This window comes from Neofelis nebulosa, chromosome 6 (assembly GCF_028018385.1).
Source record: "Neofelis nebulosa isolate mNeoNeb1 chromosome 6, mNeoNeb1.pri, whole genome shotgun sequence".
Classification (NCBI taxonomy): domain Eukaryota; kingdom Metazoa; phylum Chordata; class Mammalia; order Carnivora; family Felidae; genus Neofelis; species Neofelis nebulosa.
In genome coordinates this window covers 45,833,977-45,860,632 of record NC_080787.1, presented here as the reverse complement: position 1 = coordinate 45,860,632, position 26,656 = coordinate 45,833,977, and the positions used below count along the sequence as shown (strand labels likewise).

Sequence of the window (26,656 nt, the reverse complement as noted above, 5' to 3'; positions counted from 1 at the left end):
AGACAGTATCAACTTCAGAGATAAATCTGCACAGGAGAAAGAAAAAACAGGAAAGCCCTGGTAATTTTTTGCAGTTCTCTTTTTAAGCAATGCTGCAAGGCAATGATGTTACCTCTAGCCTCCGGGGAATAGCAGAATCTTCGTGTTTCTTGAGTTCTTCAAAAGTGCGTAACTCCAAGTAAGCCTGCTCGATTTGGTCCCATAAGTCATTCAACTGCTTCATAAGCCCCATAGCACGAGACTGGTAACCCCCAAGCAAAATTTTCATCTTCTTTTCCATCTTTGCAGCTCTCTTGGCTTCCGTTGTCATGTGACCCCTGTTTATCTGGGGGAGCAGGGGAAGATCACATCAGCAGACATGAGAAAAGCAGGCTAAATAACAGAAAAGGTCCTGTTGGTTCATCTACCTCCTCAAAGCCAAGGCGCATTAGAATTCCTCATACTTGAGCTACCATAACACAAAAGGTGGCCTAAGAAGGATTTGTCTTGAACTGGAAGGGTTGTACAGTTTAGTCCCAAATAATCGATTTGTAATAATCTCACCCATAATTCAATTTCAAAGCAAGCTTGAATTTCACAGTGTAAGAAAAAGTAACCTGCACTTCTGAAAATAACTTCTGCTATCATGAATCTGCATGGATGTGGGGACTGGCAGAGACCCGTCTTCACCAGCTTCATCCCCAAAACGCATCACTATACAATATGACGACTACAGCTAAGACTCCTGTATGACGTACCGGGAAGTTGTTACAAGAGTAGATCTGAAGATCACAAGAGAAAATGTTTTTCTTTCTCTGTTTTCTTCTTTTCTTTACATTTTATCTATGTGAGATGACAGATTTTTAACTGAGATGAGACTGTGATCATCATTTCACAATATATGTAAGTCAAACCATCATGCTGAATGTCCTAAGTTTATACAAGGATGGATGTCAATTATTTCTCAGTAAAAGTGGAGAAAATGCACTTCTGTATTATACATCCAGTACATTTTTAATAACTGAATAACAACCAATTAGTGCACCACAGTTGTAATCAAAATGTAACCCCCTCAAACTATAAAACTACTGGTTATTTTTATAATGTTATAATTCTAAATTTGGCATAAAACCCATAAAGGAAAAACAATGCCACATTTGGCAAAGAAAAAAATATTTAGTTTTTGTACAGTGAAAAGACACCATAAAATTGAGAGATGGCAGTTTTCCTATTAAATATGTATCCTGGGCACAGATGGGCTGCCTCCTCAGCTCACTCTAAAATTAGGGGAAAAGTTCAAAATATATAAACTCACAAAAGAACAGGAGAAGGACAATGAACAGGAGCAAGTTATCAACAAAATTCTAGACCTGAAGCAGGACAGAGAAGGCCCCAGTTGAGAGAGAACGAGAGAGTCCAAGGAGAGATGGATGAGAAGGGGAAAAGGTATGTAATGCAGAATCCCATCCACATGGCACCTACGCCAGGTATCTAGTCTACGTCCCACAGTATATAACCACTTCATATTTTAAAGTGATCTGCGAATGCACATACGACACTTACAACTGTGAGGTCAAAGCCTTAAGAGTAATTATTAAATCTGTTAGCTTCTTATATTCAATCTGTGTTAATTTATTATCTATCTATGTCTGTCCGTTCCTTTCCTCTCTCCCTCCCTCCCCTTACTTCACCTCTCTCCACTCTCTTCCACTCCCCCTCAAACTGATTTCATCAAGTGACTCCAAAACTAAGTAGTTTCAAGATAACATACACCCAAATGATAATCCATAATTCATAACAATGTAACTATAAACAAGGAAGACCATGTGACAATGTAAATACTCTTTTTTTTCTAAGATACCAAATGTGGAATAAATAGGATAGGGATAAGTAAACAGAAATGGTACCACGGATAAATGTCAAATAAATAACTGATAGGAAAAACTATACATAGGATGTTTTATTAAAATATTTAGAAACCATATAATCACCAAAACAAATATATAGCTTTCCAAAATAACAACTTTGAAACATCCACTTCAATGCCTAATATCCGATTTAAAAATAAACACATCAATTACAATGCTTTATGGTTAGAATATATAAGAACACCAAAAAATTAAAATGTTCCTCAAGGGCACCTGGGTGGCTCAGTCAGGTAAGCGTCCAACTCTTGGTTTCGGCTCAGGTCATGATCTCATGGTTCCATGAGTTCAAGCCCCCTCACTGATCTCCGCACTGACAGTGCAAAGCCTGCTTAGGACTCTCTTGCTCTCCCTCTCTCTCTGCCGCTCGCTCCCTCCCCCTCTCTCTCTCGCTCTCAAAATAAATAAATAGATAATAAATAAAGTAAAATAAAACATAATAAAATATTCCTCAAAATACAAAGTATAGTTGAGCCTTGAACAACATAGGTTTGAACTGCACGGGTCCTCTCACATGGATTTTTTATAGTACTGTAAATGTATTTTCTCTTATAATTTTAATGACATATTCTTTCCTCTAGCTTACTTTACTACAGGAACACAGGGCATAATACATACACAATAGAAAATATGCGTAAATTGACTTTATGTTATCAGTAAGGTGCCCCAGTCAACAGCAGGCTGTAAGTTTTGGGGGAGCCAAGCCATGCATGAATTTTGAACTGGGGGGAGGGGGGCGGTCAGCGGCCATAAACCCTGTGTTGTTCAAGGGTCAAGTGTATACTTTTACCGGAAAAGTAACACTTCATACCTATCCACCTCCAGCTTAGTTTATTAAAAGTCAAAGTCAAATAAGCCTGTGGGATGGAAAGAACGAACATGTCGCATGTCCACGCCTTGCCTTAAAAATGTGAGATGGATCTAAAATTAAAATACAGCTTTTTAACAACCATTCATATCTTCGGCATTTTATACAAGTTAATAAGCTTTTATTCCTCTGCAATTCATTTGAAGAATAAATCCAAGAATAAACAATGTCCTTTATAAAGGGGCCACTTTCCTCTAATAGCAAATCAAAGTTCCATGGCAGTTGTATGTCTTCTAAGGAAATACTGTGTGAAGTCAAGGCAGCACAGTATAGTGGGGGAGTGAGTCGTTCTTTCCTCGCAGCACAGCCACCCAACTGTTGTGAATCGATGCAAGTTATTTAACCTGTCTCCATTTCTCCATCAGTAAAATGGCAGTCACTGCTAAGTTATTATGAAGCTTAAATAAGATAATGTACGTAAAAGCCCTTAGCCACCCAGTGACTGGCACAGAGTAAGCAGTTAACAAATGTCATCTCTGATTACAATTATTTCATATATACTAAGAGTTTAACCATTTTGATCTCCTCTCTAATGGACCAAGGGACTAATGATGAGGCTTTCAAACCTTCTTTAAAATTCCAACCTTAATTAAAAAATGACCTGGAATCCTTGCTGGAAATAAAACAAGGAAAAACAGCTGTTCCTTCTTTAAGAGAGCAGTTTGCCTCATGAGGACAACCATACCAAGTAACACGTACTCAAACACATCTTCTCAAGCCAGTGGTTTTCAATCCCAGCTAAACTTTAGAATTACCTGTAGAGCTTTTACAATGTACCAGTGTCAGTGCCCTAAACCCAGAGACACTTATTTAAATGGTCTCAGACTTTGGTATTTTTAAAGCCCCCAAATGATTCTCCTGGACAATCAGGATAGAGAATCTGTTTCAACCACTGTCATTACAGAAGCTGGACATCAATCAGCTGTTTTCTCTGAACTAGACCCACCAAAAAGCCCTCACTCCCAATAATAAGTGAACTAAATCAATGAGTTGCATGCAGTTCCTTAAATATAATTCAGCACGTTCTAAGATACTCTAATCACATGTGGATTCAAATAAACATTCCAAAAACCTTACCAGTACAGAATTTCAAATACACATAGCACATTTTTAAAAAAACAGACATACAAATTTTCATTTTCACTGGTCAAGATAATCCACTTAACTATATGCTGCACTCCATGGATATTCAATTTCCAATTTGGTGCAATAGCTTAATACTTATGTTCCAAAAGCGTTTAATTAGTCATCAAGGCACATTTACTATGACTGGTACCTTGCATCCGGGGAATACCTTGCCTCGTACAATTGAGTCATTTATGCTTCCCAAACTATCAAGGATTTTAAAACTACTAAGCTGCTAGGTTCCATTTCACACCAACAATTTAATTTAGCTCAAGCTTTATATAAAATCTTCTGACTCAAACACTGTGCTAAGATTTCAAGCAAATATGGAAATAAATGATACCCCAAAAAATTAAGTACAGGAAAAAATTTAGTCGAGTAACTATATAAATTTAATCACTAAAAGTATAAAGAAGAAATTAAATGCAGCTTTTAATATTCAATTTAAGCTCAGTTACCTTAACACCTATCATCTTATCATCTGATCATTAAAATGTGAAGGAAGAGATCTGTACACTTTGTAAAATTTTCTATGACTGCTCAATGTGCTTTAGGAGGGAAAAAACTAACCTATAAGGCTGGCGTTTTTCTAGCAGCAAGAAATCACAAGCATGAAATAAATGCATATGCAAATTAGTCCAAACCCCCCCCTCCCCCCATACACTACAGAAACATTAAAGTCCAACAGGATATAAGACCTTATTGTTTAAAACACAAAAAATCAGGGATGCCTTCTTGGCTCAGTCAGTTGACCACCCGACTTTTGATTTAGGCTCAGGTCATGATCCAAAAGTTGTGGGATCAAGCCCTGCATCTGGCTCCACTGCTTAATATTCTCTCTCCCCCTCTGCCCCTCTCCCACACTTGCTCACTCTTTCTAAAATAAAGAAAATTTTTAAAGATTTTATAATACAAAAAAAAAAAAAGACTCTGATTTAATCATATTCGTGTTTCTAAACCTTTTTTTAAAAATTAAGTATTTGCGGGGCACCTGGAGGGCTCAGTTGGTTGAACATCTGACTGTAGCTCAGACCATGATCTCACAGTTCGTGGATTCAAGCCCTGCATCGGGCTCTGTGCTGACAGCTCAGAGCCTGGAGCCTGCTTTGGATTCTATGTCTCCCTCTCTCTCGGCTCTTCCCCCACTCGCTGTGTCTCCCTCTCAAAAATAAATAAATGTAAAAAAAATTTTTTTAATAAAAGAAATATATATTAAGTATTAGCAACTGCCCTTCCTGAAGGACAACTTATTTTAAACAAAACGATATTGGCTTAAGGAGCTTGGATGGTACATTAGAGCTGACTTACAAAAAGTTCTCAAATTTTTTTTCAAATCCTTATCTGCACTATAGATATGCACTTCAAATTCCTCTTCAAACATCTAACAGAGGGGTACAGAGGGGTAGCTGCGTGGCTCAGTCACTTGAGCATCCAGCTGGCGCAGGTCCTGATCTCACGGTTGGTGAGTTTGTGCCCCACATGGGGCTCGCTCCTGTCAGCACAGAGCCCACTCCAGATCCTCTGTCCCCCCTGCCATCTGCCCCTCTCCCACTCGTGCGCGAGCTCTCTTTCTCTCTCACAAATACTAACAGAGACGGCAGTGGAGACAGGATTAAATACTTTGTTAACTTGTCACTAGACAAACCTACCAAATATGGTTATAATGGAAGTTTATGCTTTAAATACATATCAGCACAAAATTTCTAATATCTATGAGGAAATTAAAGTAGGCAACACTTGATATAACTGAAGCTGACTACACCCAAAATGAAAGAGTAAAATTCAATCCAAGAGATGAATGAGAATATATCTACATATAAGTGTGTAGGGACACCAAGACGACAAATTTCATGTACCATAACTGTTTTACAATACAATGTCTGGAATTTGGTTCAAAATAGTGGGGAAGGGAGAATGCCATATGAAAACAAAAGTGGCGGTGAGTTGATACAGCTGGATGATAACACTGGAGGACTCATTAAACTAATCCACTTCAGGATGTATTTGAAAACTCCCATAATAAAAGGTTTTATAAAATTCAAATTCAAGATCTACTGCAGAGGCTATTTAAGACTGTACACCACAAACCATGAAACACCAATACAATGAAATATAAGAGACATCAAAATCTACATGTCAACGATTTTAGCACACCAGATGTATATATGAAATGTTAAATTAAAATCCACAATTACGTTAAGATCCATTTATACTAACCAAAATCTGAGCCTTCAGTCTTACTCAATCTCTGCGAAAATCAACCCATATCTCCAATTTCGGACAGTCATCAAAACTTCTAGAATAAAAACTCAGCCACCCTGCTGTTCAAGGTAACAAAGTTACTTCATGACACCTAAAAGTATCAAACCAAGTTTAATCCAATTTAGACAACACTAACAGTGGTTAACAGACCTGAAGAGACATGGGACGGAATTCCCATTTGCTAAAACTTGCTATTTGCTAGGCACACAGTATCTCACTTAATCTTACATTATCTCAAACTCTCACTTCCGTGAGATAAGGACTATTACCCACCCTAATTTTACAGGTAAGTATGAGGAAATACGAGGCTCAGAGACGGTAAGTAACTTGCCCGAGGCCACACGGCCACTAAGTGATGAAGCTATGAAGTACGTCCTACTTGAAAGTTCAACACACCACTACTAATAAACCGAATGTCCCCTCTGCCTCAGCCCGTGAAATGCAAACATGCCTGAAGAAATTCAAGCTGTGGGACTGAATGGCTTAATGCCATCAGACAGTTCCCTGAAAAACAAGTTATTCTAGACACATGTAAACAAGATCTTAATTAATGGATCTGCCCATCACTCTTTCCCTGATTGAGACATTAACCTACAAGAGTTTTATTTGACACTTGAGAAAAGCTTTGACTTTCCTCAGCTTATCCTTTTAAATTCCTAACTCTTCTATTCTTAACAAGCTATAAAATTAGAAGAACACAAACATTTCTCAGAAAAAATTTACAGGGAAAAAAAATGTTATTTAACAACTTCTCAAGAAGTTGGGCAGAATATAACCAGCATAATTGGGGATTTCACCAAACCAGATCTTTGCCACAACTCTATAAATGAGAGCAAGTGATCAGGTCTTTTTAAAATGGTATTTGTAATATGTTATTAAATCTACAAAGTAGTATATGATGATTCCAATTCAGTTTTAAACATCTTCCTCCTTTCATCCACACACAGATGCATACAGTAATTTTTTTCTATATTTAATTATACACACACACACATATATTAATAGATATACACACACATACATATCCCTCAAAATGTATAAGGCGATTATGTTTGGATGGTAGGCTTCTTTTCAAATTGTTTTTTAATTTCTTTTTAAATTTTCTACAAAGTACAGGTATTATTTTTAGAAAAACGCCCACAAATGTTATTTTTTAAATGCATAGAAGAGAAACTGTCTAAAAAAGGCTGGCCAGAGACCAATGGAAAACTGATGGTCCCCAGGAGATGAATCAGTGGAACCATAAGTGTTTCCTCGGGTCATTACAAAAGGGGGCTGTATGGGACTTATAAAAGTGTAATTGTTACTTTCAAACTCACTAAGTTTGTTAAGGTTACTAAGCTTAAGTAATTCCAAAATAAACACATTATCCTTGGGTCTCCAATACTGTCTTCAGTTAAAGTCTGTTACAGTGAGGTTCAGAAACATTAAGAGCATCCCTCAGTGAAACTCTTGCTTGGAGGCCCAGAATATAACTTTATACCACTGGAAAAACAGGTTTAAGGATACCCAAAATAAATACATAGTTGATGGCAGCTCCACTTCCTAGTCCATCGTTTAGCAATATGATCCTATGGTAGTAACGATGTGGTTCAACCACCGAAATGTTTGCAAACAACAAGAGCCCATCAGTGCCTTTCCTTTCATCTCTATACTACTCACTAGCATTAAATCATATCAGTGAACCTTCTCCACACTGACGAGACGCAGGTCCAAGCATGTGATTATTGCTTGCATCTACCAGAGTTAGCATCCACCAGACTGCATCCCGGCAAAGCAAGCTAAACAGGAAGGCAAAAAACCTTACCAAAAACCTTTCCAGGAACAGTAATGTACCAACAAAGCAATACCAAGAGCACCTGACATCTGCATGAGCTAGGAAATGAAACACATAAACTGCATGAAAGAAATTCAACTCAACGTTGAGGCATACCAGAAGCAACACAACTGTACCAAGGAGATCTCTGGTCCAGCTCTTCTTGATAGAACAAGCAAGAACTCTGCCAGTGCCCTTAAGGGTCAAAGCACAGAGCAGAATTTGAGAAAGGGAGCATTCCAGAGTACCAGAAACTTCTCTCCTGTGCCCCATGTCACCCCTCCCCCACACGCACAAGAGAACATAAACCTGCCGAGTTACTTCAACATACAGTCCTCCATCCAGATTTGCCCAACAACTTGATCCTTACCCTAAATTTTCACTCCTTAAAGTATTAAGGGAATTTTTTCCTATATAAAAATATCTGGCTTTATAAATAAAATCACTGAGAAAATATGATCCATTGTACAGCCAATTTTGCTGAAATATAACCATTCAGTAAAGTCAGGGGTGCTCCTAAGAGTTCTACAAGTACACTCAGAAAGATGTGTTATCTGTGTTTTTCAAGTTACTTTATTTCCAAGAAGTCGATGTTACATAATATTTCTTGACTAAGTTGACTGTGCCAGTAAAATACAGAGAGAAGTATTACTTCTGGACCTAGTTTCCACCTCTAAGGAAAGCCTTTCCATTTTTATAGCTAACATGACAAAATCTACTTTTCAGCCAAACTTCCTCAACGCAGAAGTTTAGATACTATTTCAAATACTATTAAATTTAATAGCAGGCCTAAATTCAGACTTCTCTTTTCACTTTTGCACCTCCTGGAAATTATTTCACTCAAAATAATTATGTCTTCAGACGATTTCCTATTTCCACTTAAAGTGGAAACAAATTAGAACACTTCAAATTCTATTTGCACTTCCCAAATACAGTAATGACTCATTTATCTGGCATCATCAGAAAATGAGGTTCTCCTCCACATGAAGCATTTTCCAGATAACTGATGTCCACAAGAGCATAGAGCTTGTCCACTTTGTTCCTGCTACACTCCCAGGTGCTAGAACAACGGCTGGCACATATTAGATACTCAGTAATAGTCACTGAACATACGATCACATCAAGGACTATATAGTCCTTTTATTTTTTACCATTTGATACAAAATTTTCCTACCATTTTAGGCATCCTTCTTTAAAAATATATATATAACAGTGAGCAGAAATTAACCATTTCTTTAAATATCTGGGGCATCACTACAGATAGCAATCACTCTGCTCTCCCACCACACACCCATAATGCCCTCAGAGGCTAATAAAATAGTGTATCTAAATGGCCTCGACATGCTATGCTTTCGAACTTTTCCTTTTCTGATACTAGTTATCATTTCTGTTTGCTGCTGCTGCTGCCTTGTTTGACACACAAATGTATGGCACAGTTCTAAAATTAATTCTGCCTCCAAAGCAGAATAAAACACGTGAACTTGGTTACAACTCAGAAGTCTTTCCCACTTACTTCTGACCTGTGACTACTTTCCAATTCCATTTATTTAACAGACTCCTTACACCACCCACCACATTCTACATAAAATCTGAGATGGTTCCATTAGTTTTAAGTGAGTATCCTAAGGATTTTCATTTAAATTCTGCATTTCAAATACTAATCATGAGTAATGGCTCAAAGACCCAGCTCCAATATAAACCTCAGGGCATATTTTTTAATCCATTTAGGAGACACCAACCACGACAAAGCTGGATTTCATCTTGCTTGATACACTGTGATAGGGCCATAATTTAGATTCACTGTTCCAAAGTTCATGACAGCAAAAATCAAACACACTGGCAGCCATGGTGTATTGTGCTTGCACAGAAAGGCATATCTCCCTGAACCTAAGAGTGGAAAGAATAATTTAAGTATAGCATTTAGTTTATATAATACAACTGGAGTTCCTTCCCCACAACAAACTTTGAATAGTGTTTATAATTTAGCAATCAACTGAAATGATGAAAGAATTACCACAATTGAAATAAAATATTTATGTATTTCAAACCAGTAGAATTGTGTCTTCAAAAACTAAAATAAGCTAACACAAGCCTAGTTCTGAATTAGGGATGGATACAAATAAAATGGGGGAGTTGTTTATTTGGGTTTTTGAGTCTCTTTTCTTCTTTTTAAAGATTTAATGAACTTTCATTTGAAATAAGTGTAGTTTACTAAATTAAAGGATTTGATTACATATTCTTTAAAAGTAACTAGCTGAGTAAACAATAAAGTAAGTTATCCAGAAGTCAAGAAAAGAAAAATTACTTCAGACTGTTTTATGAATATTCTTCCAAAATCACCAATCCTTCAACAAAAATAGTTCAACGGAAGATTTCAGTTCCTGGTACTGAACTGAACAAAGAGAGCCACATGTTTTTAATGGTTGCTCATAAACGACCCAAATAAATCTCCAAAAGAACGGCAGTGGTTCTTTCTGTATTTTTCCCTTCAAAACTCACAAGACCAATTCAACATAAAAATAAAAATTACTGTACTTTATGGCACCACTCACTTCGTGACACATTTATTTGCTGTCACGAAAGTTAGTGCCTCAGCAAAGTAAATGAGATTTAGGGAAAAACTTTTTTTATATTTTAAAGAGCACAAAATGTCCTTACCACGTGGGGCAGAAAACGTTTACCCACCTCAAATGAGAAGATTTTCAAACTAAGTGAGAGACCAAAGTATTTATACATAAAGGTTACAAGAAAGCTTTCCAAATAGCTTTCTAATCAATTACAATGCTGACCTTAGATCAGGATTACACTGCTAACTACCACTTATAAATAAACGAAGCCAACACAACAGAAAATGTAACTCAAAATGTGCCCACTGATGTTCTACTTTCCCTGACTTTAAATCCCAAATTAAAACACAGGACAACAGCACACCCTGCTGGAAGTTAGCAGTACAACGGAGTAACAAGCGGCAACTGGACTGCAAAGATTTCACCCACGATGAGAATTACTTCAAAGAGAAACTAATTTCCCACTAAGTGATAAAAGAGGCTCAAAGACATTAACCACCAGATGCCTATACATGTAGTCTTAAAGGTAAAATTAAGACTTAGAATAATTTCATATTACAAGAACTCTTTTTCCTGTTCATTTCCCTAGCCCCACATGATACCAACCACTCCAAGTGGTACTGCTATTTTTATTTTAACTCTAAATAAAAATATTTTCCAATCTGCTTTCTGTAAAGAGAAATTAGAAGTCACAAAGGAGGAAATTGAGGCCATTTCTGCATGTGACTGCCTGAAGCACCCTTTTCTCCCCACCCTACCCTAGCCTCAGAAACATCCCTGAAGACCACCTTGAAAAATCCACAAGACAGCCCAGTGGTCCATGAACCACAATTTACATGCCATTGGCAAAATGCCTACACAGATTCTGGAATTCAAAACCTGCAGACTATATTAAGAAACCATGTGCCATGAAACTCCCATCTAGTACATTTCAACATTTCCTCAGATGTGAAAAAAATCACAGAAGCCATTATCTAAGATAATCCAGCTCGGTGCTCTCTCTCTAACAAACCCAAAGGAATCAGAGAATGAACAGAAAGGAATCAAAGTTACATGAATATGCTCTCTTGGCTCCAGAAAAAAAAGCTCCTTGGCACCACTGAGATCCTTCTTTACAGAAAACAAGCTATTCTAGCATTGATGGACATTGTTCTGGGTGACCAGTGTTAACTTCTTGTCTTCCTTGCTCCCACATTTAAAAGGTCCTGTTTGACCTGTGATCAACCTGGAGGGCACCATTCTTTATCATAAAGGCCAGCAATTCTGAAAAATCAATGAAAGCCAAACAAGACCAAACACTTTAGTACAGTTTTCCCTCCAGAGCTGCAAAAGCAAGGGGCACTTGGCTGGCTCAGTCAGAAGAGCATACAACTGTTGATCATGGGGTCGTGAGTTTGAGCCCCATACTGAGTGTAGACATCACGAAACAAAAGAAATAGACTTAAAAAAAAAAAAAGGCAAGAATTGCAAAACCAGTAAGTGCCTCAGGTCTGTTTTTCTGTAATTGTCTCCAGTGGTTATTACTTGGTCCATTGTCTCAATCAAGGTACATTTAAATTAGAATTTTAAAAGGATACCAACCTCAAGCCTCTTTTCAAGTGACTCGATTCTGTCCTTTTTGCTAGCTAAGTTGGCCCGTGTGTAGCGGCTCTGCCCAGGAAGATACAAAACTTGACTGTAGCATTCTTCCCACACCTGGTTATAAGCTTCACTTGAGAGTTCTCCGTGGCTCATACCTTGTTTTACCACTTCCATCTCCTGTACCAAAACATCCTGGGCCTGTGTACAGTAATAATTTCAGTAAGCTTGGGTACCAGAATTACTTGCTATCAAGAGAGAACTTTAAAAAACTAATTTTCCTCTTTCTTTGGGTAAAGGCAAGGAGTTGTGGTTGACTTGTTTTTTTGTTTTTCGTTCTGGAAGGGGGGAACAATATCTAAACAAAATGAATTAAGAAGCCAGTAAGTTGACGCAGACTGATTTGAAAGTCAAGCTTCCGTATATCACCAACAAACATCTTTGCCTTCACTCTATTATTAACAGTAGCTACCATTTCTTGGACATCTACTCTATGCCAAGAACTCAATTTAAAAATTTTATCTACATTATCTCCAAACACCATTAACACGTTACAAAGTAGCTGGTATTACTCTCTTATTAAAGATGATGAAACTAAGGCTCAGAAAGATTAAGCAATTTTTGAAAAACACATCACACTAGTAAAGGCAAGACAGGATCATGCCCCAAGCCAAATGGTACCTTCGCTTGGGTGTGCTCCTTCCACTCTACCAATTCCTCCATACACTTCAGACTTCACAGGATTATGAAGGGGAACCAGGCATTTATTCCTTCTGATACATGCCTTTTTTCTCATCTGAAGAGATGCCCCTGACATTGCCAAAGAATGAGATGGGGGCACAGATCAAATAATAATGGCTCACACACCAGCTTTTACTTTACTAAAGAGAGTTTAAGATGACAGAATGAGGAGAGATAAAGTTGGACAGGCCTGGGTACATGTCATACCTTTACCATTTAAGTAGCTGTCTGAACTTGCTTAACATCTCTGAGCCCGTTTCTCATCTGTAAAATGAGGATAATACCCACCTGACATGTTTGTTATCAGGATTAAATGATAAAACATACACACAGAGTGTGGCCCAACTCGAGACCCAAGGACTCCACAAGCATACCACATCAACTTTTTCCAGCCCTTTGCTTCCTGGCTCAAAACTGACAACTATCGTTTTGTGCCTTAAAGAAGCTTTCGATCATTCCAGTACATCACAGACCAAAATATATAATAAAATCAAATACAAAAACGTAAAACAACGGAAAATCATGTCTATAGAAGATAAAGAACGGATACTTTTAAACAAGATCTCTGAGAAAATAACAAAAACAAACCAATTTTAACACACTTAATGAAAACCCAACATTTCATAGTAACAGAAATGGTATTTCACTCCAAAACTGTACACAGGAAAAATTTACAAATTCAGCTCTTATGATTATTAGAAGACAGTACTATCTTTAAATTTTTTTATGTTTATTTATTTTTGATAGAACACGAGCGGAGAGAGGGGCAGAGAGAGAGGGAGACACAGAATCTGAAACAGGCTCCAGGCTCTGAGCCGTCAGCACAGAGCCCGACGCGGGGCTCGAACTCACAGACGCAAAATCATGACCTGAGCCAAAGTCGGACGCTCAACCGACTGAGCCACCCAGGCACCCTACTAATTTATCTTTAAACTGCCCATAAAGAATCTGCTCGCTAAGTAAATGCTGTTTCAAATTCATTTTGGAACAGAGAAGAATATAAATACATACAATAAAATATGAAAGAATATTTAAACTAAAAAAAAAAAAAACTAGGGCTGCATGGGTGGCTCAGTCAGTTAAGCACCCAACTCTTGATTTCAGCTCAGGTCACGATCTCACTCATGGTTCATGGGTTTATGCCCTGCATAGGGCTGCACACTGACAGCAGAGGCTGCTTGGTATTCTCTCTCTCTCTTTCTCTCCTCTCTGCCCCTCCCCTACTCACCCTCTCTCTCAAAATAAACTTAAAAAAAAAAAAAAAAATTCAAACTACTTTGTAATGGTTTCCAATAATTCTAAAGCACTACCTACAACTATTATTTTTAAAAGTTTTATTAGAATCGATTCCCCACAGAACCTTCTGTTACGTAACAATGTGATCCTTATTTCAGGTTTCCATACACACAGTAAATTTCTCAAATCCCATCTTCCCCTATTTTCACTTTAAAAAGAGGAGACTGTTCAAGTATGGAGTTCAGAGTGTAATTCTCAACCCCAGTCCAATGGTAAAATGTGCCTGCCACAAGCGTAAGCATTCAACAGATGTCAGTTTCCTATCATACTTACTAAGAGTAATTCAAGGTTACTCAGAAATCGGGGCAAACTGTCCTTCCTTTCTCTAATTTCTAAAAATCCTTTAATAAACACGTATTACTTTTGCAAAAAGGAAAATAGAAAGCAAGAAAAAAATACAGGTAAAGAGCAGGAGAGAAGACAGAAAAAAACATATATATTTTAGGGATTCTCTCCCCAAGTATTCAATAACCCATTCCAATCAACAAGTCTATAACTGCCCCTCAGGGCTAAGGACTAAAGAAATAAGACTAAAGCTAATGACCACTCTGCTTCCAACCATGACACCAACTGTATTTTCGCATACCATGGAACAGATTTCTATTTGCAATCACAGCTGTTTGCTCTGTCAGAACAGAAAAATCAAATGCATACGGAGGAAGAGGCAGGACAGACTTTATACAAGAAAATGTTCCTGCATTTCCTTATCTAAAAGGATAGTGGGAAATGATTTAAGGGAAAGAGATTCAGTAAACTGTATTTCTTTTCTTTGAATAGGTGAAAAAAACGTTTTTACGCATGCCTGCTTTTTCATATTAATCTAAATAAATGAGGTTTAGGTATTAAAGGTATTCAATTCAACTCAGAAGTAGCAGAGTTAAACACAGAAAATGGCAATTTGCAGCAACTGTCCATGAGGCATACACCCATGAAACAAAACACCTTGCCACCTAAGCCAGTGTTTACCTGGAAAAGGTCTGTCACTGAATGAAAAGGGGGGGGGGGGTGATTAAGTATGTCTTCTTCATAACACTTACTATGAACATTTATCTCCTAATCATGAAATTCACTTGTTTATAAATAGCAGCATGAGAAAAGACAGTGTTTGTCCATGATACACAGTATTTAATGAATACTTTATAATCAACGATACCTTTTTCAGCTCTTCTTTGGAGAACTTTTCATAAGGGTTATGTTCCAGATAGGCAATGTGCTCTGAATTATTAGTACCAAATCCTACAGTTTTTCCTTTTTTATTTCCAGACGGTTCATAAGGGTGATGTAGAAGGTCATAATGAAGCATTGTGATCATTTCTTTTTTGATTAGTTCTTCACTTTTTTGTAAATCTGTTAGAGGTGGTTCTACATTTAAGGGTCTTAGAATAGTTTCATTTACCTAAAATTTTAAGACAAGTACAATTACCAAACATTATCACTCCAATGCTGATGTTATTACTTGTTCTAGCATGAATTAAATAGTAGTTTTACATTTTCAAAAGAATTTTGCTTTCCTTCTAAGGTCTTATTTGTACCAGCAAAACATTTTACATTATATCTGGGAAGTGCTTTACTATATTCCAGAAAGAATATAATATTTTGTTTCACAAACTTTATGAATGATATAAAAGCATCAATCACATAAGAAGAAACTCAAAACTTCCTAAGCCAGAAACTCTAATACTTACTTCTGATGGCCTTGGCAGATCTTTCTGGACAGCTTTGTGCATTCGCTTCATTTCCTTTACACGCTCTGCCTCTCGTATAGCCTAAAAAAATTATTTTTATATCCATTATTACAGCTATATGGTATTTGCCACATTTCAATAAAGTTGAAAACATGTATAAGAACATGTATGTTCAAGAGTTAAAGCTGTCGAAGTCTGTGTAAGTTTGTAGAAAGGTAATAAAAGGCAACAGAAATCAGTCTATTCATTCTCTCATTACAATACAAACTAAGAACTGCCAACAGCTACTAGAGCATTCTCCAAGTTTATGTGGCTCCATCCATCAGATAATCATTCTTTTCTTGTTTAATTTGGAATTCTAATAAAAATCCTAGAAGAGAGCATAGGCAGGAATGTCCCTGACACCAGCTGTAGCAACATTTTTCTAGATACATCTCCAGAGGCAAGAGAAATAAAAGCGAAAATAAACTATGGGAATTGCATCAAAATAAAAAGCACAATGAGGGGCGCCTGGGTGGCGCAGTCGGTTAGGCGTCCGACTTCAGCCAGGTCACGATCTCGCGGTCCGTGAGTTCGAGCCCCGCGCCAGGCTCTGGGCTGATGGCTCGGAGCCTGGAGCCTGTTTCAGATTCTGTGTCTCCCTCTCTCTCTGCCCCTCCCCCGTTCATGCTCTGTCTCTCTCTGTCCCAAAAATAAATAAAAAACGTTGAAAAAAAAAAATTTAAAAAAAAAAAAAAAAAAGCACAATGAAGAAAATAATCAACAAGACAACCTGTTGAATGAGAAAAGATATTTGTATACAACATATCCAAGAAAAGGTTAGTGTCCAAAATATATAAAGAACTTATACAACCCAACACGAGAAAACAAATAGTTACAAAGTGGGCAAAAGACATGAACAGACACTTCTCCAAGAAGACATCAAGATGGCTAATGGACACATGAAAAGATGCTCAACATCTCTCATCATCAGGGAAATACAAATCAAAACTACAATGAGATATCACTTCATACCTGTCAGAATGGCTAAAATCAAAAACACAAGAAAGAACAAGTATTGGCGAGGATGTGAAGAAAAAGGAACTCTTGAGCACCAGTGGTGGGCATGCAAACTGGTACAGTCACTGAGGAAAACAGTATGGAGGTTCCTCAAAAAGTTAAAAATAGAACCACCTTACAATCCAGAATCACACTATGGGGCATTTACCCAAAAAATACAAAAACACTAATTCAAAGGGACATGCACCTTTATGTTTAGAGCAACATGATTTACAGGAGCCAAACTACAGAAGCAGCCCAAGTGTCAATGGACTGATGAATGGATAAAGAAATTGTGGTGTGTATGTGTGCATATATGTATATACCTATAAAGATAATGAAGATGTAATACATACACACACACACACACACACACACACACACACGGGATATTACTCCGCCATGAAAAGGAATGAAATCTTGCCATTTGCAACAACACGGACGGAGCTAGAGAGTGCAATGCTAAGTGAAATAGTCAGAGAAAGACAAATACCATAAAATTTCACTCATATGTAGAATGTAAGAAACAAAACAAACCAGCAAAAGAAAAAAAAAAAAAAAGAGAGACAAACCAAGAAACAGACTGTTAACTACAGAGAACTGATGGTTACCATAGAGGAGGTGGGTGGGGGGGATGGGTGAAATAGGTGATGGGGATTAAAGAATGTACTAGTCGTGATGAGCACTGGGTGAGGTATGGAATTGTTGAAACACTATACTGTACACCTGAAACTAACATCACATTGTATATCAACTAAATTGGAATTAAAATAAAATTTAAAAATTTAAATAATCAATTGGAATCCTAAACTTAGAGGGGACTCTTATTTGTTCCTCCTGCAACACAACCCTCACTTCCACCTCAAAAGCTACTGATTTTTAATTTAAAAAACTAGCCAATGTGTTGTTTCCTGATTCTTAAATCACGAATAATATAAGTTAACATATCAGAATTTCAAGGCATTTCTGAGAGTAAATGTAGGGCAAAGTAACTAAGAAAACTAAACATAAAAAGTAATATCCTGGGAGCACGTGGGTGGTTCAGTGTGTTAAGTATCCAACTCTTGATTTCACTTCAGGTCATGATCTCATGGTTCATGAGTTCAAGCCCTGCACTGGGCTCTGTGCTCACAGTGCGGAGCTTGCTTTGAGGTTCTCTCTCTCTCTCTCTCTCTCTCTCTCTCTCTCTCTCTCTCTCTGTCTCAAAATAAATTAACTTAAAAAATAAAGTATTATCCTGTACTACCAACTAAAAAGCACATTCAGGGGCACCTGGGTGGCTCAGTCGGTTAAGCGTCCGACTTCAGCTCAGGTCATAATCTCATGGTCCGTGAGTTCAAGCCCCGCGTCGGGCTCTGTGCTGACAGCTCAGAGCCTGGAGCCTGCTTCCGATTCTGTGTCTCCCTCTCTCTCTGCCCCTCCCCTGTTCATGCTCTCTCTGTCTCAAAAATAAATAAACATTAAAAAAAATTAAAAAATAAATAAAAATAAAAAGCACATTCATGTGACTTCTCTCTGAAATACATTTACATTGATGCTATTCACACTCGAGTCCCATGAAATTCCATTTCTAAAATTATCCTAGGGGTGCCTGGGTAGCTCAGTCAGTTAAGCATCCGACTCCTGATTTTGGCTCAGGTCACGATCTCACAGTTCATGAGACTGAATCCTAATTTGGGCTCTGTGCACTCAACATGCACTTGTTTTTAAGACTGATCAATAACACCTTTTCTTGGCTAGAGTGAAAAGCAATGTCTAAAAGAACATTTATGTGTATTTTAAAGAAGCATAATAAATTTGACAGGAGGTATTTAAATTATGTACATACACATATACATACACACGTTTTAAGACTGCCTATCAAGATATTCTTGTATATTATTAATTACATGAGTACATATTATTAACTATGTTAAGCAATTTAGGGTAATTTCTTTTTTTAGATATTGAAAAAACTTTTAAATATGGACACATTTAATGACCATTCTTCATTCTTTCAGCCTACTGACACGGTCAGCGACTTCACACTTCTTTTCTAGCACAATTACCCACCTGCTTTCGTGCATCCACATCAGCAGCATCTTCAATGTAAGTATCATCTATTTCACGGTCTTCCAGCTCCTTCTCAGCATTTTCTGGCAGAACAATCTCAAAGTCATTCTTAGGGGCAGGGAGGCCCAACAATCCTAAACGGAGATGCTCACGAGATTCTCTTTCCTGTAGAAAAAAAAATTGATCTTCTCAATTCATACATCTTAAGTATTCAACCTCCATTCTTAAGAGTTTCTAAAAAATAATTAGCCTAATTTTAATTCTAGAAAAATGATCCCTAATTTCAGAGCTGAGACAAGTTTGTCTGATTTCTATCTCAGTTTCTTCTCTAAATTAAGATCAAAAACTCTGATTTGTGATCCTTACTCTCAGATATTCTAATAAAAGGTTTGGGAATTATCTCTGCAGGGCAGAAAAAAATCCTTTAGAATTTCCATTTAAGGAATACATTTCTGACCATGAAATTTAATAGCAAATGAAAGAACAAATTCAAAAGTCAATTTGTTCTTGGACTAATAAAATCTAATCTGAAAAGATGCCTGAGTTTTTGTGTGTGTTTATTTTTAATAGAAATTACCAAATCATGGGGGGGCCTGGTTGGCTCAGTCAATAGAGCATGCGATGCTCGATCTTGGGGTTTTGAGTTCAAACCCCACATTGAGGGTAAAATTTACTTAAAAACAAATTAATTAAAAAAAGAAAAAGAAAGGAAGAAATGACTAGATCATATGATGACCAAAGAAAACAGTCCACACTTCCCAAAAGAAACTGCCTGGTACCCAAAGTTTTCCCCAGTACATCCTTGGCTTACCTTTTATTCCCCATAGCTCCATTACACGTATGGTAGGTGTGAGGCCCAACCAGATGACCTGCTATGTCCAAAATACACTCCATGCTTACTCATTTTGTGGCCTCTATCTGAGACAGCCCCCACCTCTCCTTCTGAGCATACCTCAACGAAGGTTTTCCTAGTACCCACCCAACAAATGTGATTATTTCTGTCTTCGGCTCCCCCCAAGCATGTTGGTCTTACACAGAAAGCTTATTTTGTTCTTACATTACAATTATTTGGGGACTTGGTTTAGCACTGTCAATCTCTCCAGAGTATAAACTTCCTTAAGACAAAGGACACCTTTACTCAACTTTAGATCCTCTGAAGTCTCCAAATCAGCGCTCTGCACACATTAAATTCATTTGTTTAGCTATTATGTAGCCATTCACAGTTGACATTACTTGATATCAAGGTGGGCATTAAAAAAATTCTAAACTCAGGATGCCTGGGTGGCTCAGTCAGTTAAGCGTCCAACTTCAGCTCAGGTCATGATCTCATGGTTCCTGAGTTCAAGCCGGCGTCAGGCTCTGTGCAGACAGCTCAGAGCCTGGAGCTTACTCTGGATTCTGTGTCTCCCTCTCTCTCTCTCTCTCTCAAAAATAAACAGTAAAAAAAAACACTTTTTTTAATAAAAAATTCTAAAATAACCAAATCTATACACTAGGTTAGAATTTGTAAACTAAAAACAGGTATCACTGGAACTCATTAAAAAAAAAAAAAAATCTCACAATGCTTTTCTGTGGCATCATATAAGACCCAAGAGTGACATAAGAAAAGCAATAACGTGGGGTGCCTGGGTGGCGCAGTCGGTTAAGCGTCCGACTTCAGCCAGGTCACGATCTCGCGGTCCGTGAGTTTGAGCCCCGCGTCAGGCTCTGGGCTGATGGCTCGGAGCCTGGAGCCTGTTTCCGATTCTGTGTCTCCCTCTCTCTCTGCCCCTCCCCCGTTCATGCTCTGTCTCTCTCTGTCCCAAAAATAAATAAAAAACGGTGAAAAAAAAAATTAAAAAAAAAAAAAGAAAAAAAAAGAAAAGCAATAACGTGGGCAGAAACAAAACTGTGGCTTTTATGATTAGCTGTCTGTATCAGCTTGCAAAATATACAAAAGAAAACTTCACTAAGATAAGCAATAAACATCAATTTAATTTGGCTTTGAGATCTAGATAGCTCTTCTAAAAGTCTAGAGCAAACAAGAATCAAGGCTCAAAATCTAATTTATGAGGCATTCCAAACTCAAAATTTGTTTTACAGAAGTTAAAGAAAAAAAAGAGTGCCATTCAAGAAAGTAAACTATTAATTAGTAAATGATAAAAAATAAAATCATATGACATACAAGGAGAACTACTATCAGCACAATCAGTATTCACAAACACATTAAAAATTAGTCAGCTTAGGGGCACCTGAGTGGCCCAGTCAGTTGAGCGTCCGACTTCAGCTCAGGTCATGATTTTATGGTTCGTGGGTTCGAGCCCCGCGTCAGGCTCTGTGCTGATAGCTCAGAGCCCGGAGCCTACTTTGGATTCGGCATCTCCCTCTCTCTCTGCCCCTCCCTTACTCACATACTCGCGCTCTCTTTGTCAAAAAGAAATATTTTTTTTAAATGTTTTAAATTTAAAAAAAAAAAAAAAAAAAAAAAAAGAGTAAGTAGGCTTAGGAGACCAAAAGGTTCCCCTTCTCAAGTTCTATAAGTCATTTTCCTTTTCTGGAATCCATAGGTGTACAGTTATCTTAAAGTATATGTAATATGCACCAACAAGGGAAAATATTTTAATACAACGTCCATGAGATAGAAGAGTTTAAAAAAAAAAAAAAGAGTATTAAAGGGATTTGACATGTACCATCTGCTTCACATAAGAGGGATCACTGTAGTCTGCCATTCCATCCTCAGGATTAATGTTTAACTTGTCTCGAAGAGGAGTTCTACCCGGGGTGGAGTTAATAACTGGTTTGGGAGTTGTCCCGCTGCGGGGAGTCAACCCTTCAGATCCATGAGAAGGAGTCCTAGAAAGACAGAAATTCCAATTAATAAAAGTGCCAATTTTATCTGGATTGTGCTTCCAAATATTTTTCACATAAATTATTTTACAAAGAAAGCATAAAAGAAAGAAACTAAGATTGCAGAATATCTGTCTTCCTACCTGGTTTTAAGTGAGATCTCTACGTTGGAGTACGGGTTTAGTTCAACTAGCTTAGTATTTACACACAGTATTTTTATTTTAATGACTTCAAGTAAAGTTATTACATTTGACATTTTCTTGCCTTGCTAAACTAGGCCCACCAAACATTATTTCAACCTTTCTTGATGCATTGTGGGGTGGCTAAGAACATATCATGGGCAGAGGGCAGCCATAATGCTCAAAGACCCCTAGGAAATTGTTTATAAGTTCACAATAGTGTCTTCATCTTATCATTTGCCCTCACCACCAGTAACTGCTGGCTAGAACAGCACTATCATAGGTATGCATTCACTTCAGTGGTTCCTCCTTTACGTTCTGTTTGGAAACTTAATTAACATGTCTACATATGAACAGTTCTGAGTGAGGGCTGAGACTCTCTTAGCAATAAATAAAATCCACAGACTTTGCAACTGATATCTTAGTTGTTCAAAGCCTGTTTTTGTTTGTTTGGTTGGTTGGGTGCTTACTTCCTATACCTTAGCTCTGTTCCAGACAAGTGATCTGCCAGGCAGATGTTCCCAAAGGTGAGATGAGGTGTTATCAAAAGACATGGTCCCTGCCCCCAAGGAGCTTACAATCTAGTTGAGAGACAAGACATACACAGGGAAAGAAGGATTAGGCTCTCTTACAAGCCCTGCAAAAGTGTTAAGTTATATATTAGGATCTGGCTGCCAATGCTTCTTGATCCTGCTGTCAGGAACAGTTGTAACAGTTTGAGACACTCCCATACTAAATAATCAGTACGAGGATATATCCTAACACTGAAAATTAAAAACGAACCTAAAAGATTTCCAAACTTAAAAGCTCAAATTTCATTTTAATATGACCTGCTTCTACAAGGTTTCTATCTAAAAAATTCCTCTTAAAAAACAGTAACTTAAAAAAAATCGTAAACAAAGACTGAACTCTGGACTCTAGTTAATGATAAGCACAAGAAAGTGTTAGAAGTGAAATGGACTGAAACCTGCAACTTATTTTGAAAAGCACCAAAGAATTAGATGGATTGACAGATGGATGGATATGTGAAAAGCAAATACGGTAAAATGTTAACAACTGTAGAATCTAGATGGTGAAATATGGATGTTTGCTTTCCCATTCTTTTAACCTCTCTGAATGTTAGAAATTTTCAAAATAAAATGTTGGGATATGGGGCATCTGGGTGGCTTAATCGGTTAAGCATCTGACTCTTGTTTTCAGTTCAGGTCATGATCTCACAGTCATGAGATCAAGCCCCACAAAAAGCATGGAGCCTGCTTAAGATTCTCTCTCCCTCTCTCTCTCTGCCCCTCTCCCACTTGCTATCTCTTTCACTTTCTTTCTCAAAAAAAAAAAAATGTTGGGAGAAAAGCAATAGTAACACAGATAAAGGACTACAATTTTTATAAAATTCAATGAATGATCAAACAAACAATGGACTGATTTGTTCTTTTAAATCGGATAAAATGGGGGTGCCTGGTGGTTCAGTTGGTTAAGCATCTGACTTCAGCTCAGGTCACAATCCTGCAGTTCATGAATTCGAGCCGCATGTTGGGCTTTGTGCTGACAGCTCAGAGCCTGGAGCCTGTTTCAGATTCTTTTTTTTTTAATTAAAAAAAAAAAATTTAAAGTCAATAAATCAGATAAAATGTATTCAGAAAAAAGGTGATAGCATCAGAAACTCTGAAAAAAGAAGACAGTTCCATACAGTAATAACCAATTCCTGGGTATTATTATGTTATTTACTACCATGAGTAAGAAGAAATCAAAAAGCCATGTTAAATACTTATTTCCATTCTCTGTCAACATTACTAAAACAAACATGTTGTCCAAATCCTTGAAGTTTTTCTAAAACAATAAAGATGTATTCATTTACAATACCTGAATGGGGTAGAAAGAACTGTGTTTGGAGTCTGTACAACCTGCCGCTGTGGAGTCACACCTGAGAAGTCGCTCTCATGCAAAGGGGTATTAAGTCCACCTTTCAATGGGGTGTCCACATTGGTCAGGGCCATGAGGTTCTGAGCTTCCTGATAAACAAGAAGGTAAAGAAGTGTGTTTTAACAGTTCAGCCAGAATAGCCGAATCCTCTCTTCTGGTCCTACTATATAAACCTCAAAGGAGACAGAATTCTTATACATTTTCTTAATGAACACCAACAGATAAAATGAACTCGCCATGACAGAATTCAATACTTCCATTCCTCTGTCAACCTAACACAACAGATCAGAAGTTTTGGAATAAAGTTTTAAATATCAAAAAATGTTTTAAAATGAAAGTATCATGACTCAAAAGCTTCTATTACCTGTGCCAAATCTCTTTACAATCATAAAGAACTAAAAATGGAAATTTCCCAATGTGAACTTAGGCTAAATGTCAGAATACCCAGATTTTAGTCTGGCTTTATCACGAACTCTCTCCAGTGTTCACTAGCCCCTCTGACTCTCAGTTTCCTCTACTGGGAAGTTAAGAAACCTCCAACTGGCCAGTCCAATGCACTTCCTGAGAAAACTCATGAAGGCAAATTCCTTTCAGAAGCCTTGTCCTCTTTAGGCAGGCCTGCCAATGTTCCGAAGTCTTTAGTCCCTCTGCCACAACCCTGCAGCACTTACTACTATCACTGCACCCACAATCTCCTAATCCCCAACTCCGGGCCTGTGAAAGACTACATCTTCCAAGATAATGACAGCCCTATCTCTCATCTTATGTGCTCTTCTTAGAATCCAACCTTGATACTCCTCCCATCATGAAGTGGAGGTCTATGTCCCCTCCTTTTGAGTCCAGGTGGCCTTGTGAATTACCTGTAACTAACAGAACGCAGGAAAAGTGACACAGCTTGACTTCCAAGGCAGGGTGAGCAAACATACAGCTTCCTACCACACTCTTTACGACACCCCTAATGGAGCCTTGAGACACCATGAGAGAAGTTTAACTGTCCTGAGGCCACAGGCTGAAAGAAAGCGCAAGCTTTGCAGAGGCCACATGCAGATGCATTCCCCATTCTCAGGTGAGGACCCAACCCACAGCCAGCATCAACCACCAGTCATGGAAAGAAGATGATTCAAGTCCCTATGTGTCAAGACACCCCCCAGTGCTGAGTCTTCTTAGCTGAGGCCCTTGACATCATGGAGCAGAGACAAGCCTTTCTTCCTGTGCCCGGTCCGAATTCCTGACCAAGAGAGACCATTAGCATCAATGACATGTTTTAAGCCAGTAAGTTTTGGGGCAAAATGAAGATAACCAGGGGCACGTGGATGACTCAGTTGGTTGAGTGTCCCCTGACTTCAGCTCAGGTCATGATCCTAGGGTCATGGGATTGAGCCCCACATTAGGCTCTGTGCTGAGCATGGAGCCTGTTTAAGATTCTCCCTCTTTCTCTCCCTCTGCCACTCTCCCCCGCCCACTTGTGCACACACTCTCTCTAAAAAAAAATAAATAAAAATTTAAAAAATAAATGAAGATAACCAGAATAAGGCTTATTCCATTACCCATTACTCTGTTCTTAGTTCATGGAAAGAACCTTGAATTTCACACTACCAAAGTCCTGTGTGTGTTCTTTTTGCTAGTCCAAATACAAAACACTTTCCCCAACTAGGCTCCTAAAAGTCTGGCCAGCTTTATACCTTTGGGCAGAAAATTGGAAGCTACTTTTCTCAAGAATCTGACTAACCCAAAAGATGTAGAATACTGACATCAAGAATTTGCCAAAGAAACCCAGCAGACAGTTCAGCCTACAGGGAAGCCTGGAGTTGAGGAGCCTTACCCACACCTAGAGAGCTTCTAGTCTACTTTTAACTGCCCTGCCCTTAACCCCTAGATACAGGCAAAGAGCCAAAGATCAAAAGATATTTGAGGAAACATCCAATATGAAAAACAGAGAACAAAAGAAATTTAAATACTATACAGGGAAAAGAAAACATAAAAATAAAACAAAACCATCATTAATAGCTTCAGAGAAATAAGACAAAATATTCACTAAATGAAATATTTAAGAACTGAATACATTTTTTAAAGAGCTCTTAGAAATTAAAAATGTGATTGTAGGGGCGCCTGGGTGGCGCAGTCGGTTAAGCGTCCGACTTCAGCCAGGTCACGATCTCGCAGTCCGTGAGTTCGAGCCCCGCGTCAGGCTCTGGGCTGATGGCTCAGAGCCTGGAGCCTGTTTCCGATTCTGTGTCTCCCTCTCTCTCTGCCCCTCCCCCGTTCATGCTCTGTCTCTCTCTGTCCCAAAAATAAATTAAAAACGTTGAAAAAAAAAATTTAAAAAAAAAAAAAAAAAAATGTGATTGTAGAAATTTAAAAACCGAAAAAAGATAAAATTCACAGAAAATCTCCTAGCAAGAAGTCAAAAGGTCAATTAAAACAGAAAACCAGAGAAGAATAAATAAGAAAATTCTTATTTTATTTCATAAGAGAAATAGACCAATGAAAGGGAGGAAACAAAATTTTCAAAATAACATCCCAGAACTGAAGGCCAGGAATCTCCAGAATGAAAAGATCACTAAGTACCTAGCAAGTGATTGAAAACAGACCCACACCAAGAACTATGCATGTGAAAAAGAGATCATATTAGCTTCTAGAGAAAGGAAAAAAATGGATTTGCTAAATGGCAGAGATCTCAATAGCTATAACAGAAGCCAGAAGACACTGGAGCACTGCCTTCAAAACTGTAAACAAAAACCATTTCAATCTGGGAGCACCTGGCTGGCTCAGCCAGTGGAGCATGCAACTCTTAATCTC

The 26,656-nt window shown here is 37.9% G+C and overlaps 1 protein-coding gene across 2 annotated transcripts in view; it reads right to left on the bottom strand.

Moving 5' to 3' along the window:
* Positions 1 to 26,656, bottom strand: part of CDC5L (cell division cycle 5 like) — a 50,254-nt gene that overhangs the window by 1,079 nt on the left and 22,519 nt on the right. Inside the window, exons 9-15 of one of the 2 annotated variants that reach the window (XM_058734138.1) lie at positions 23,798 to 23,946; positions 21,602 to 21,764; positions 18,933 to 19,097; positions 15,843 to 15,923; positions 15,311 to 15,553; positions 12,124 to 12,321; positions 113 to 325 (exon numbers count right to left, since the gene is read on the bottom strand). In XM_058734138.1, the coding sequence (XP_058590121.1) occupies positions 113 to 325; positions 12,124 to 12,321; positions 15,311 to 15,553; positions 15,843 to 15,923; positions 18,933 to 19,097; positions 21,602 to 21,764; positions 23,798 to 23,946 (1,212 nt within the window). The remainder of the gene's footprint in view (positions 1 to 112; positions 326 to 12,123; positions 12,322 to 15,310; positions 15,554 to 15,842; positions 15,924 to 18,932; positions 19,098 to 21,601; positions 21,765 to 23,797; positions 23,947 to 26,656) is intronic. The other variant, XM_058734139.1, reaches the window with a different exon arrangement.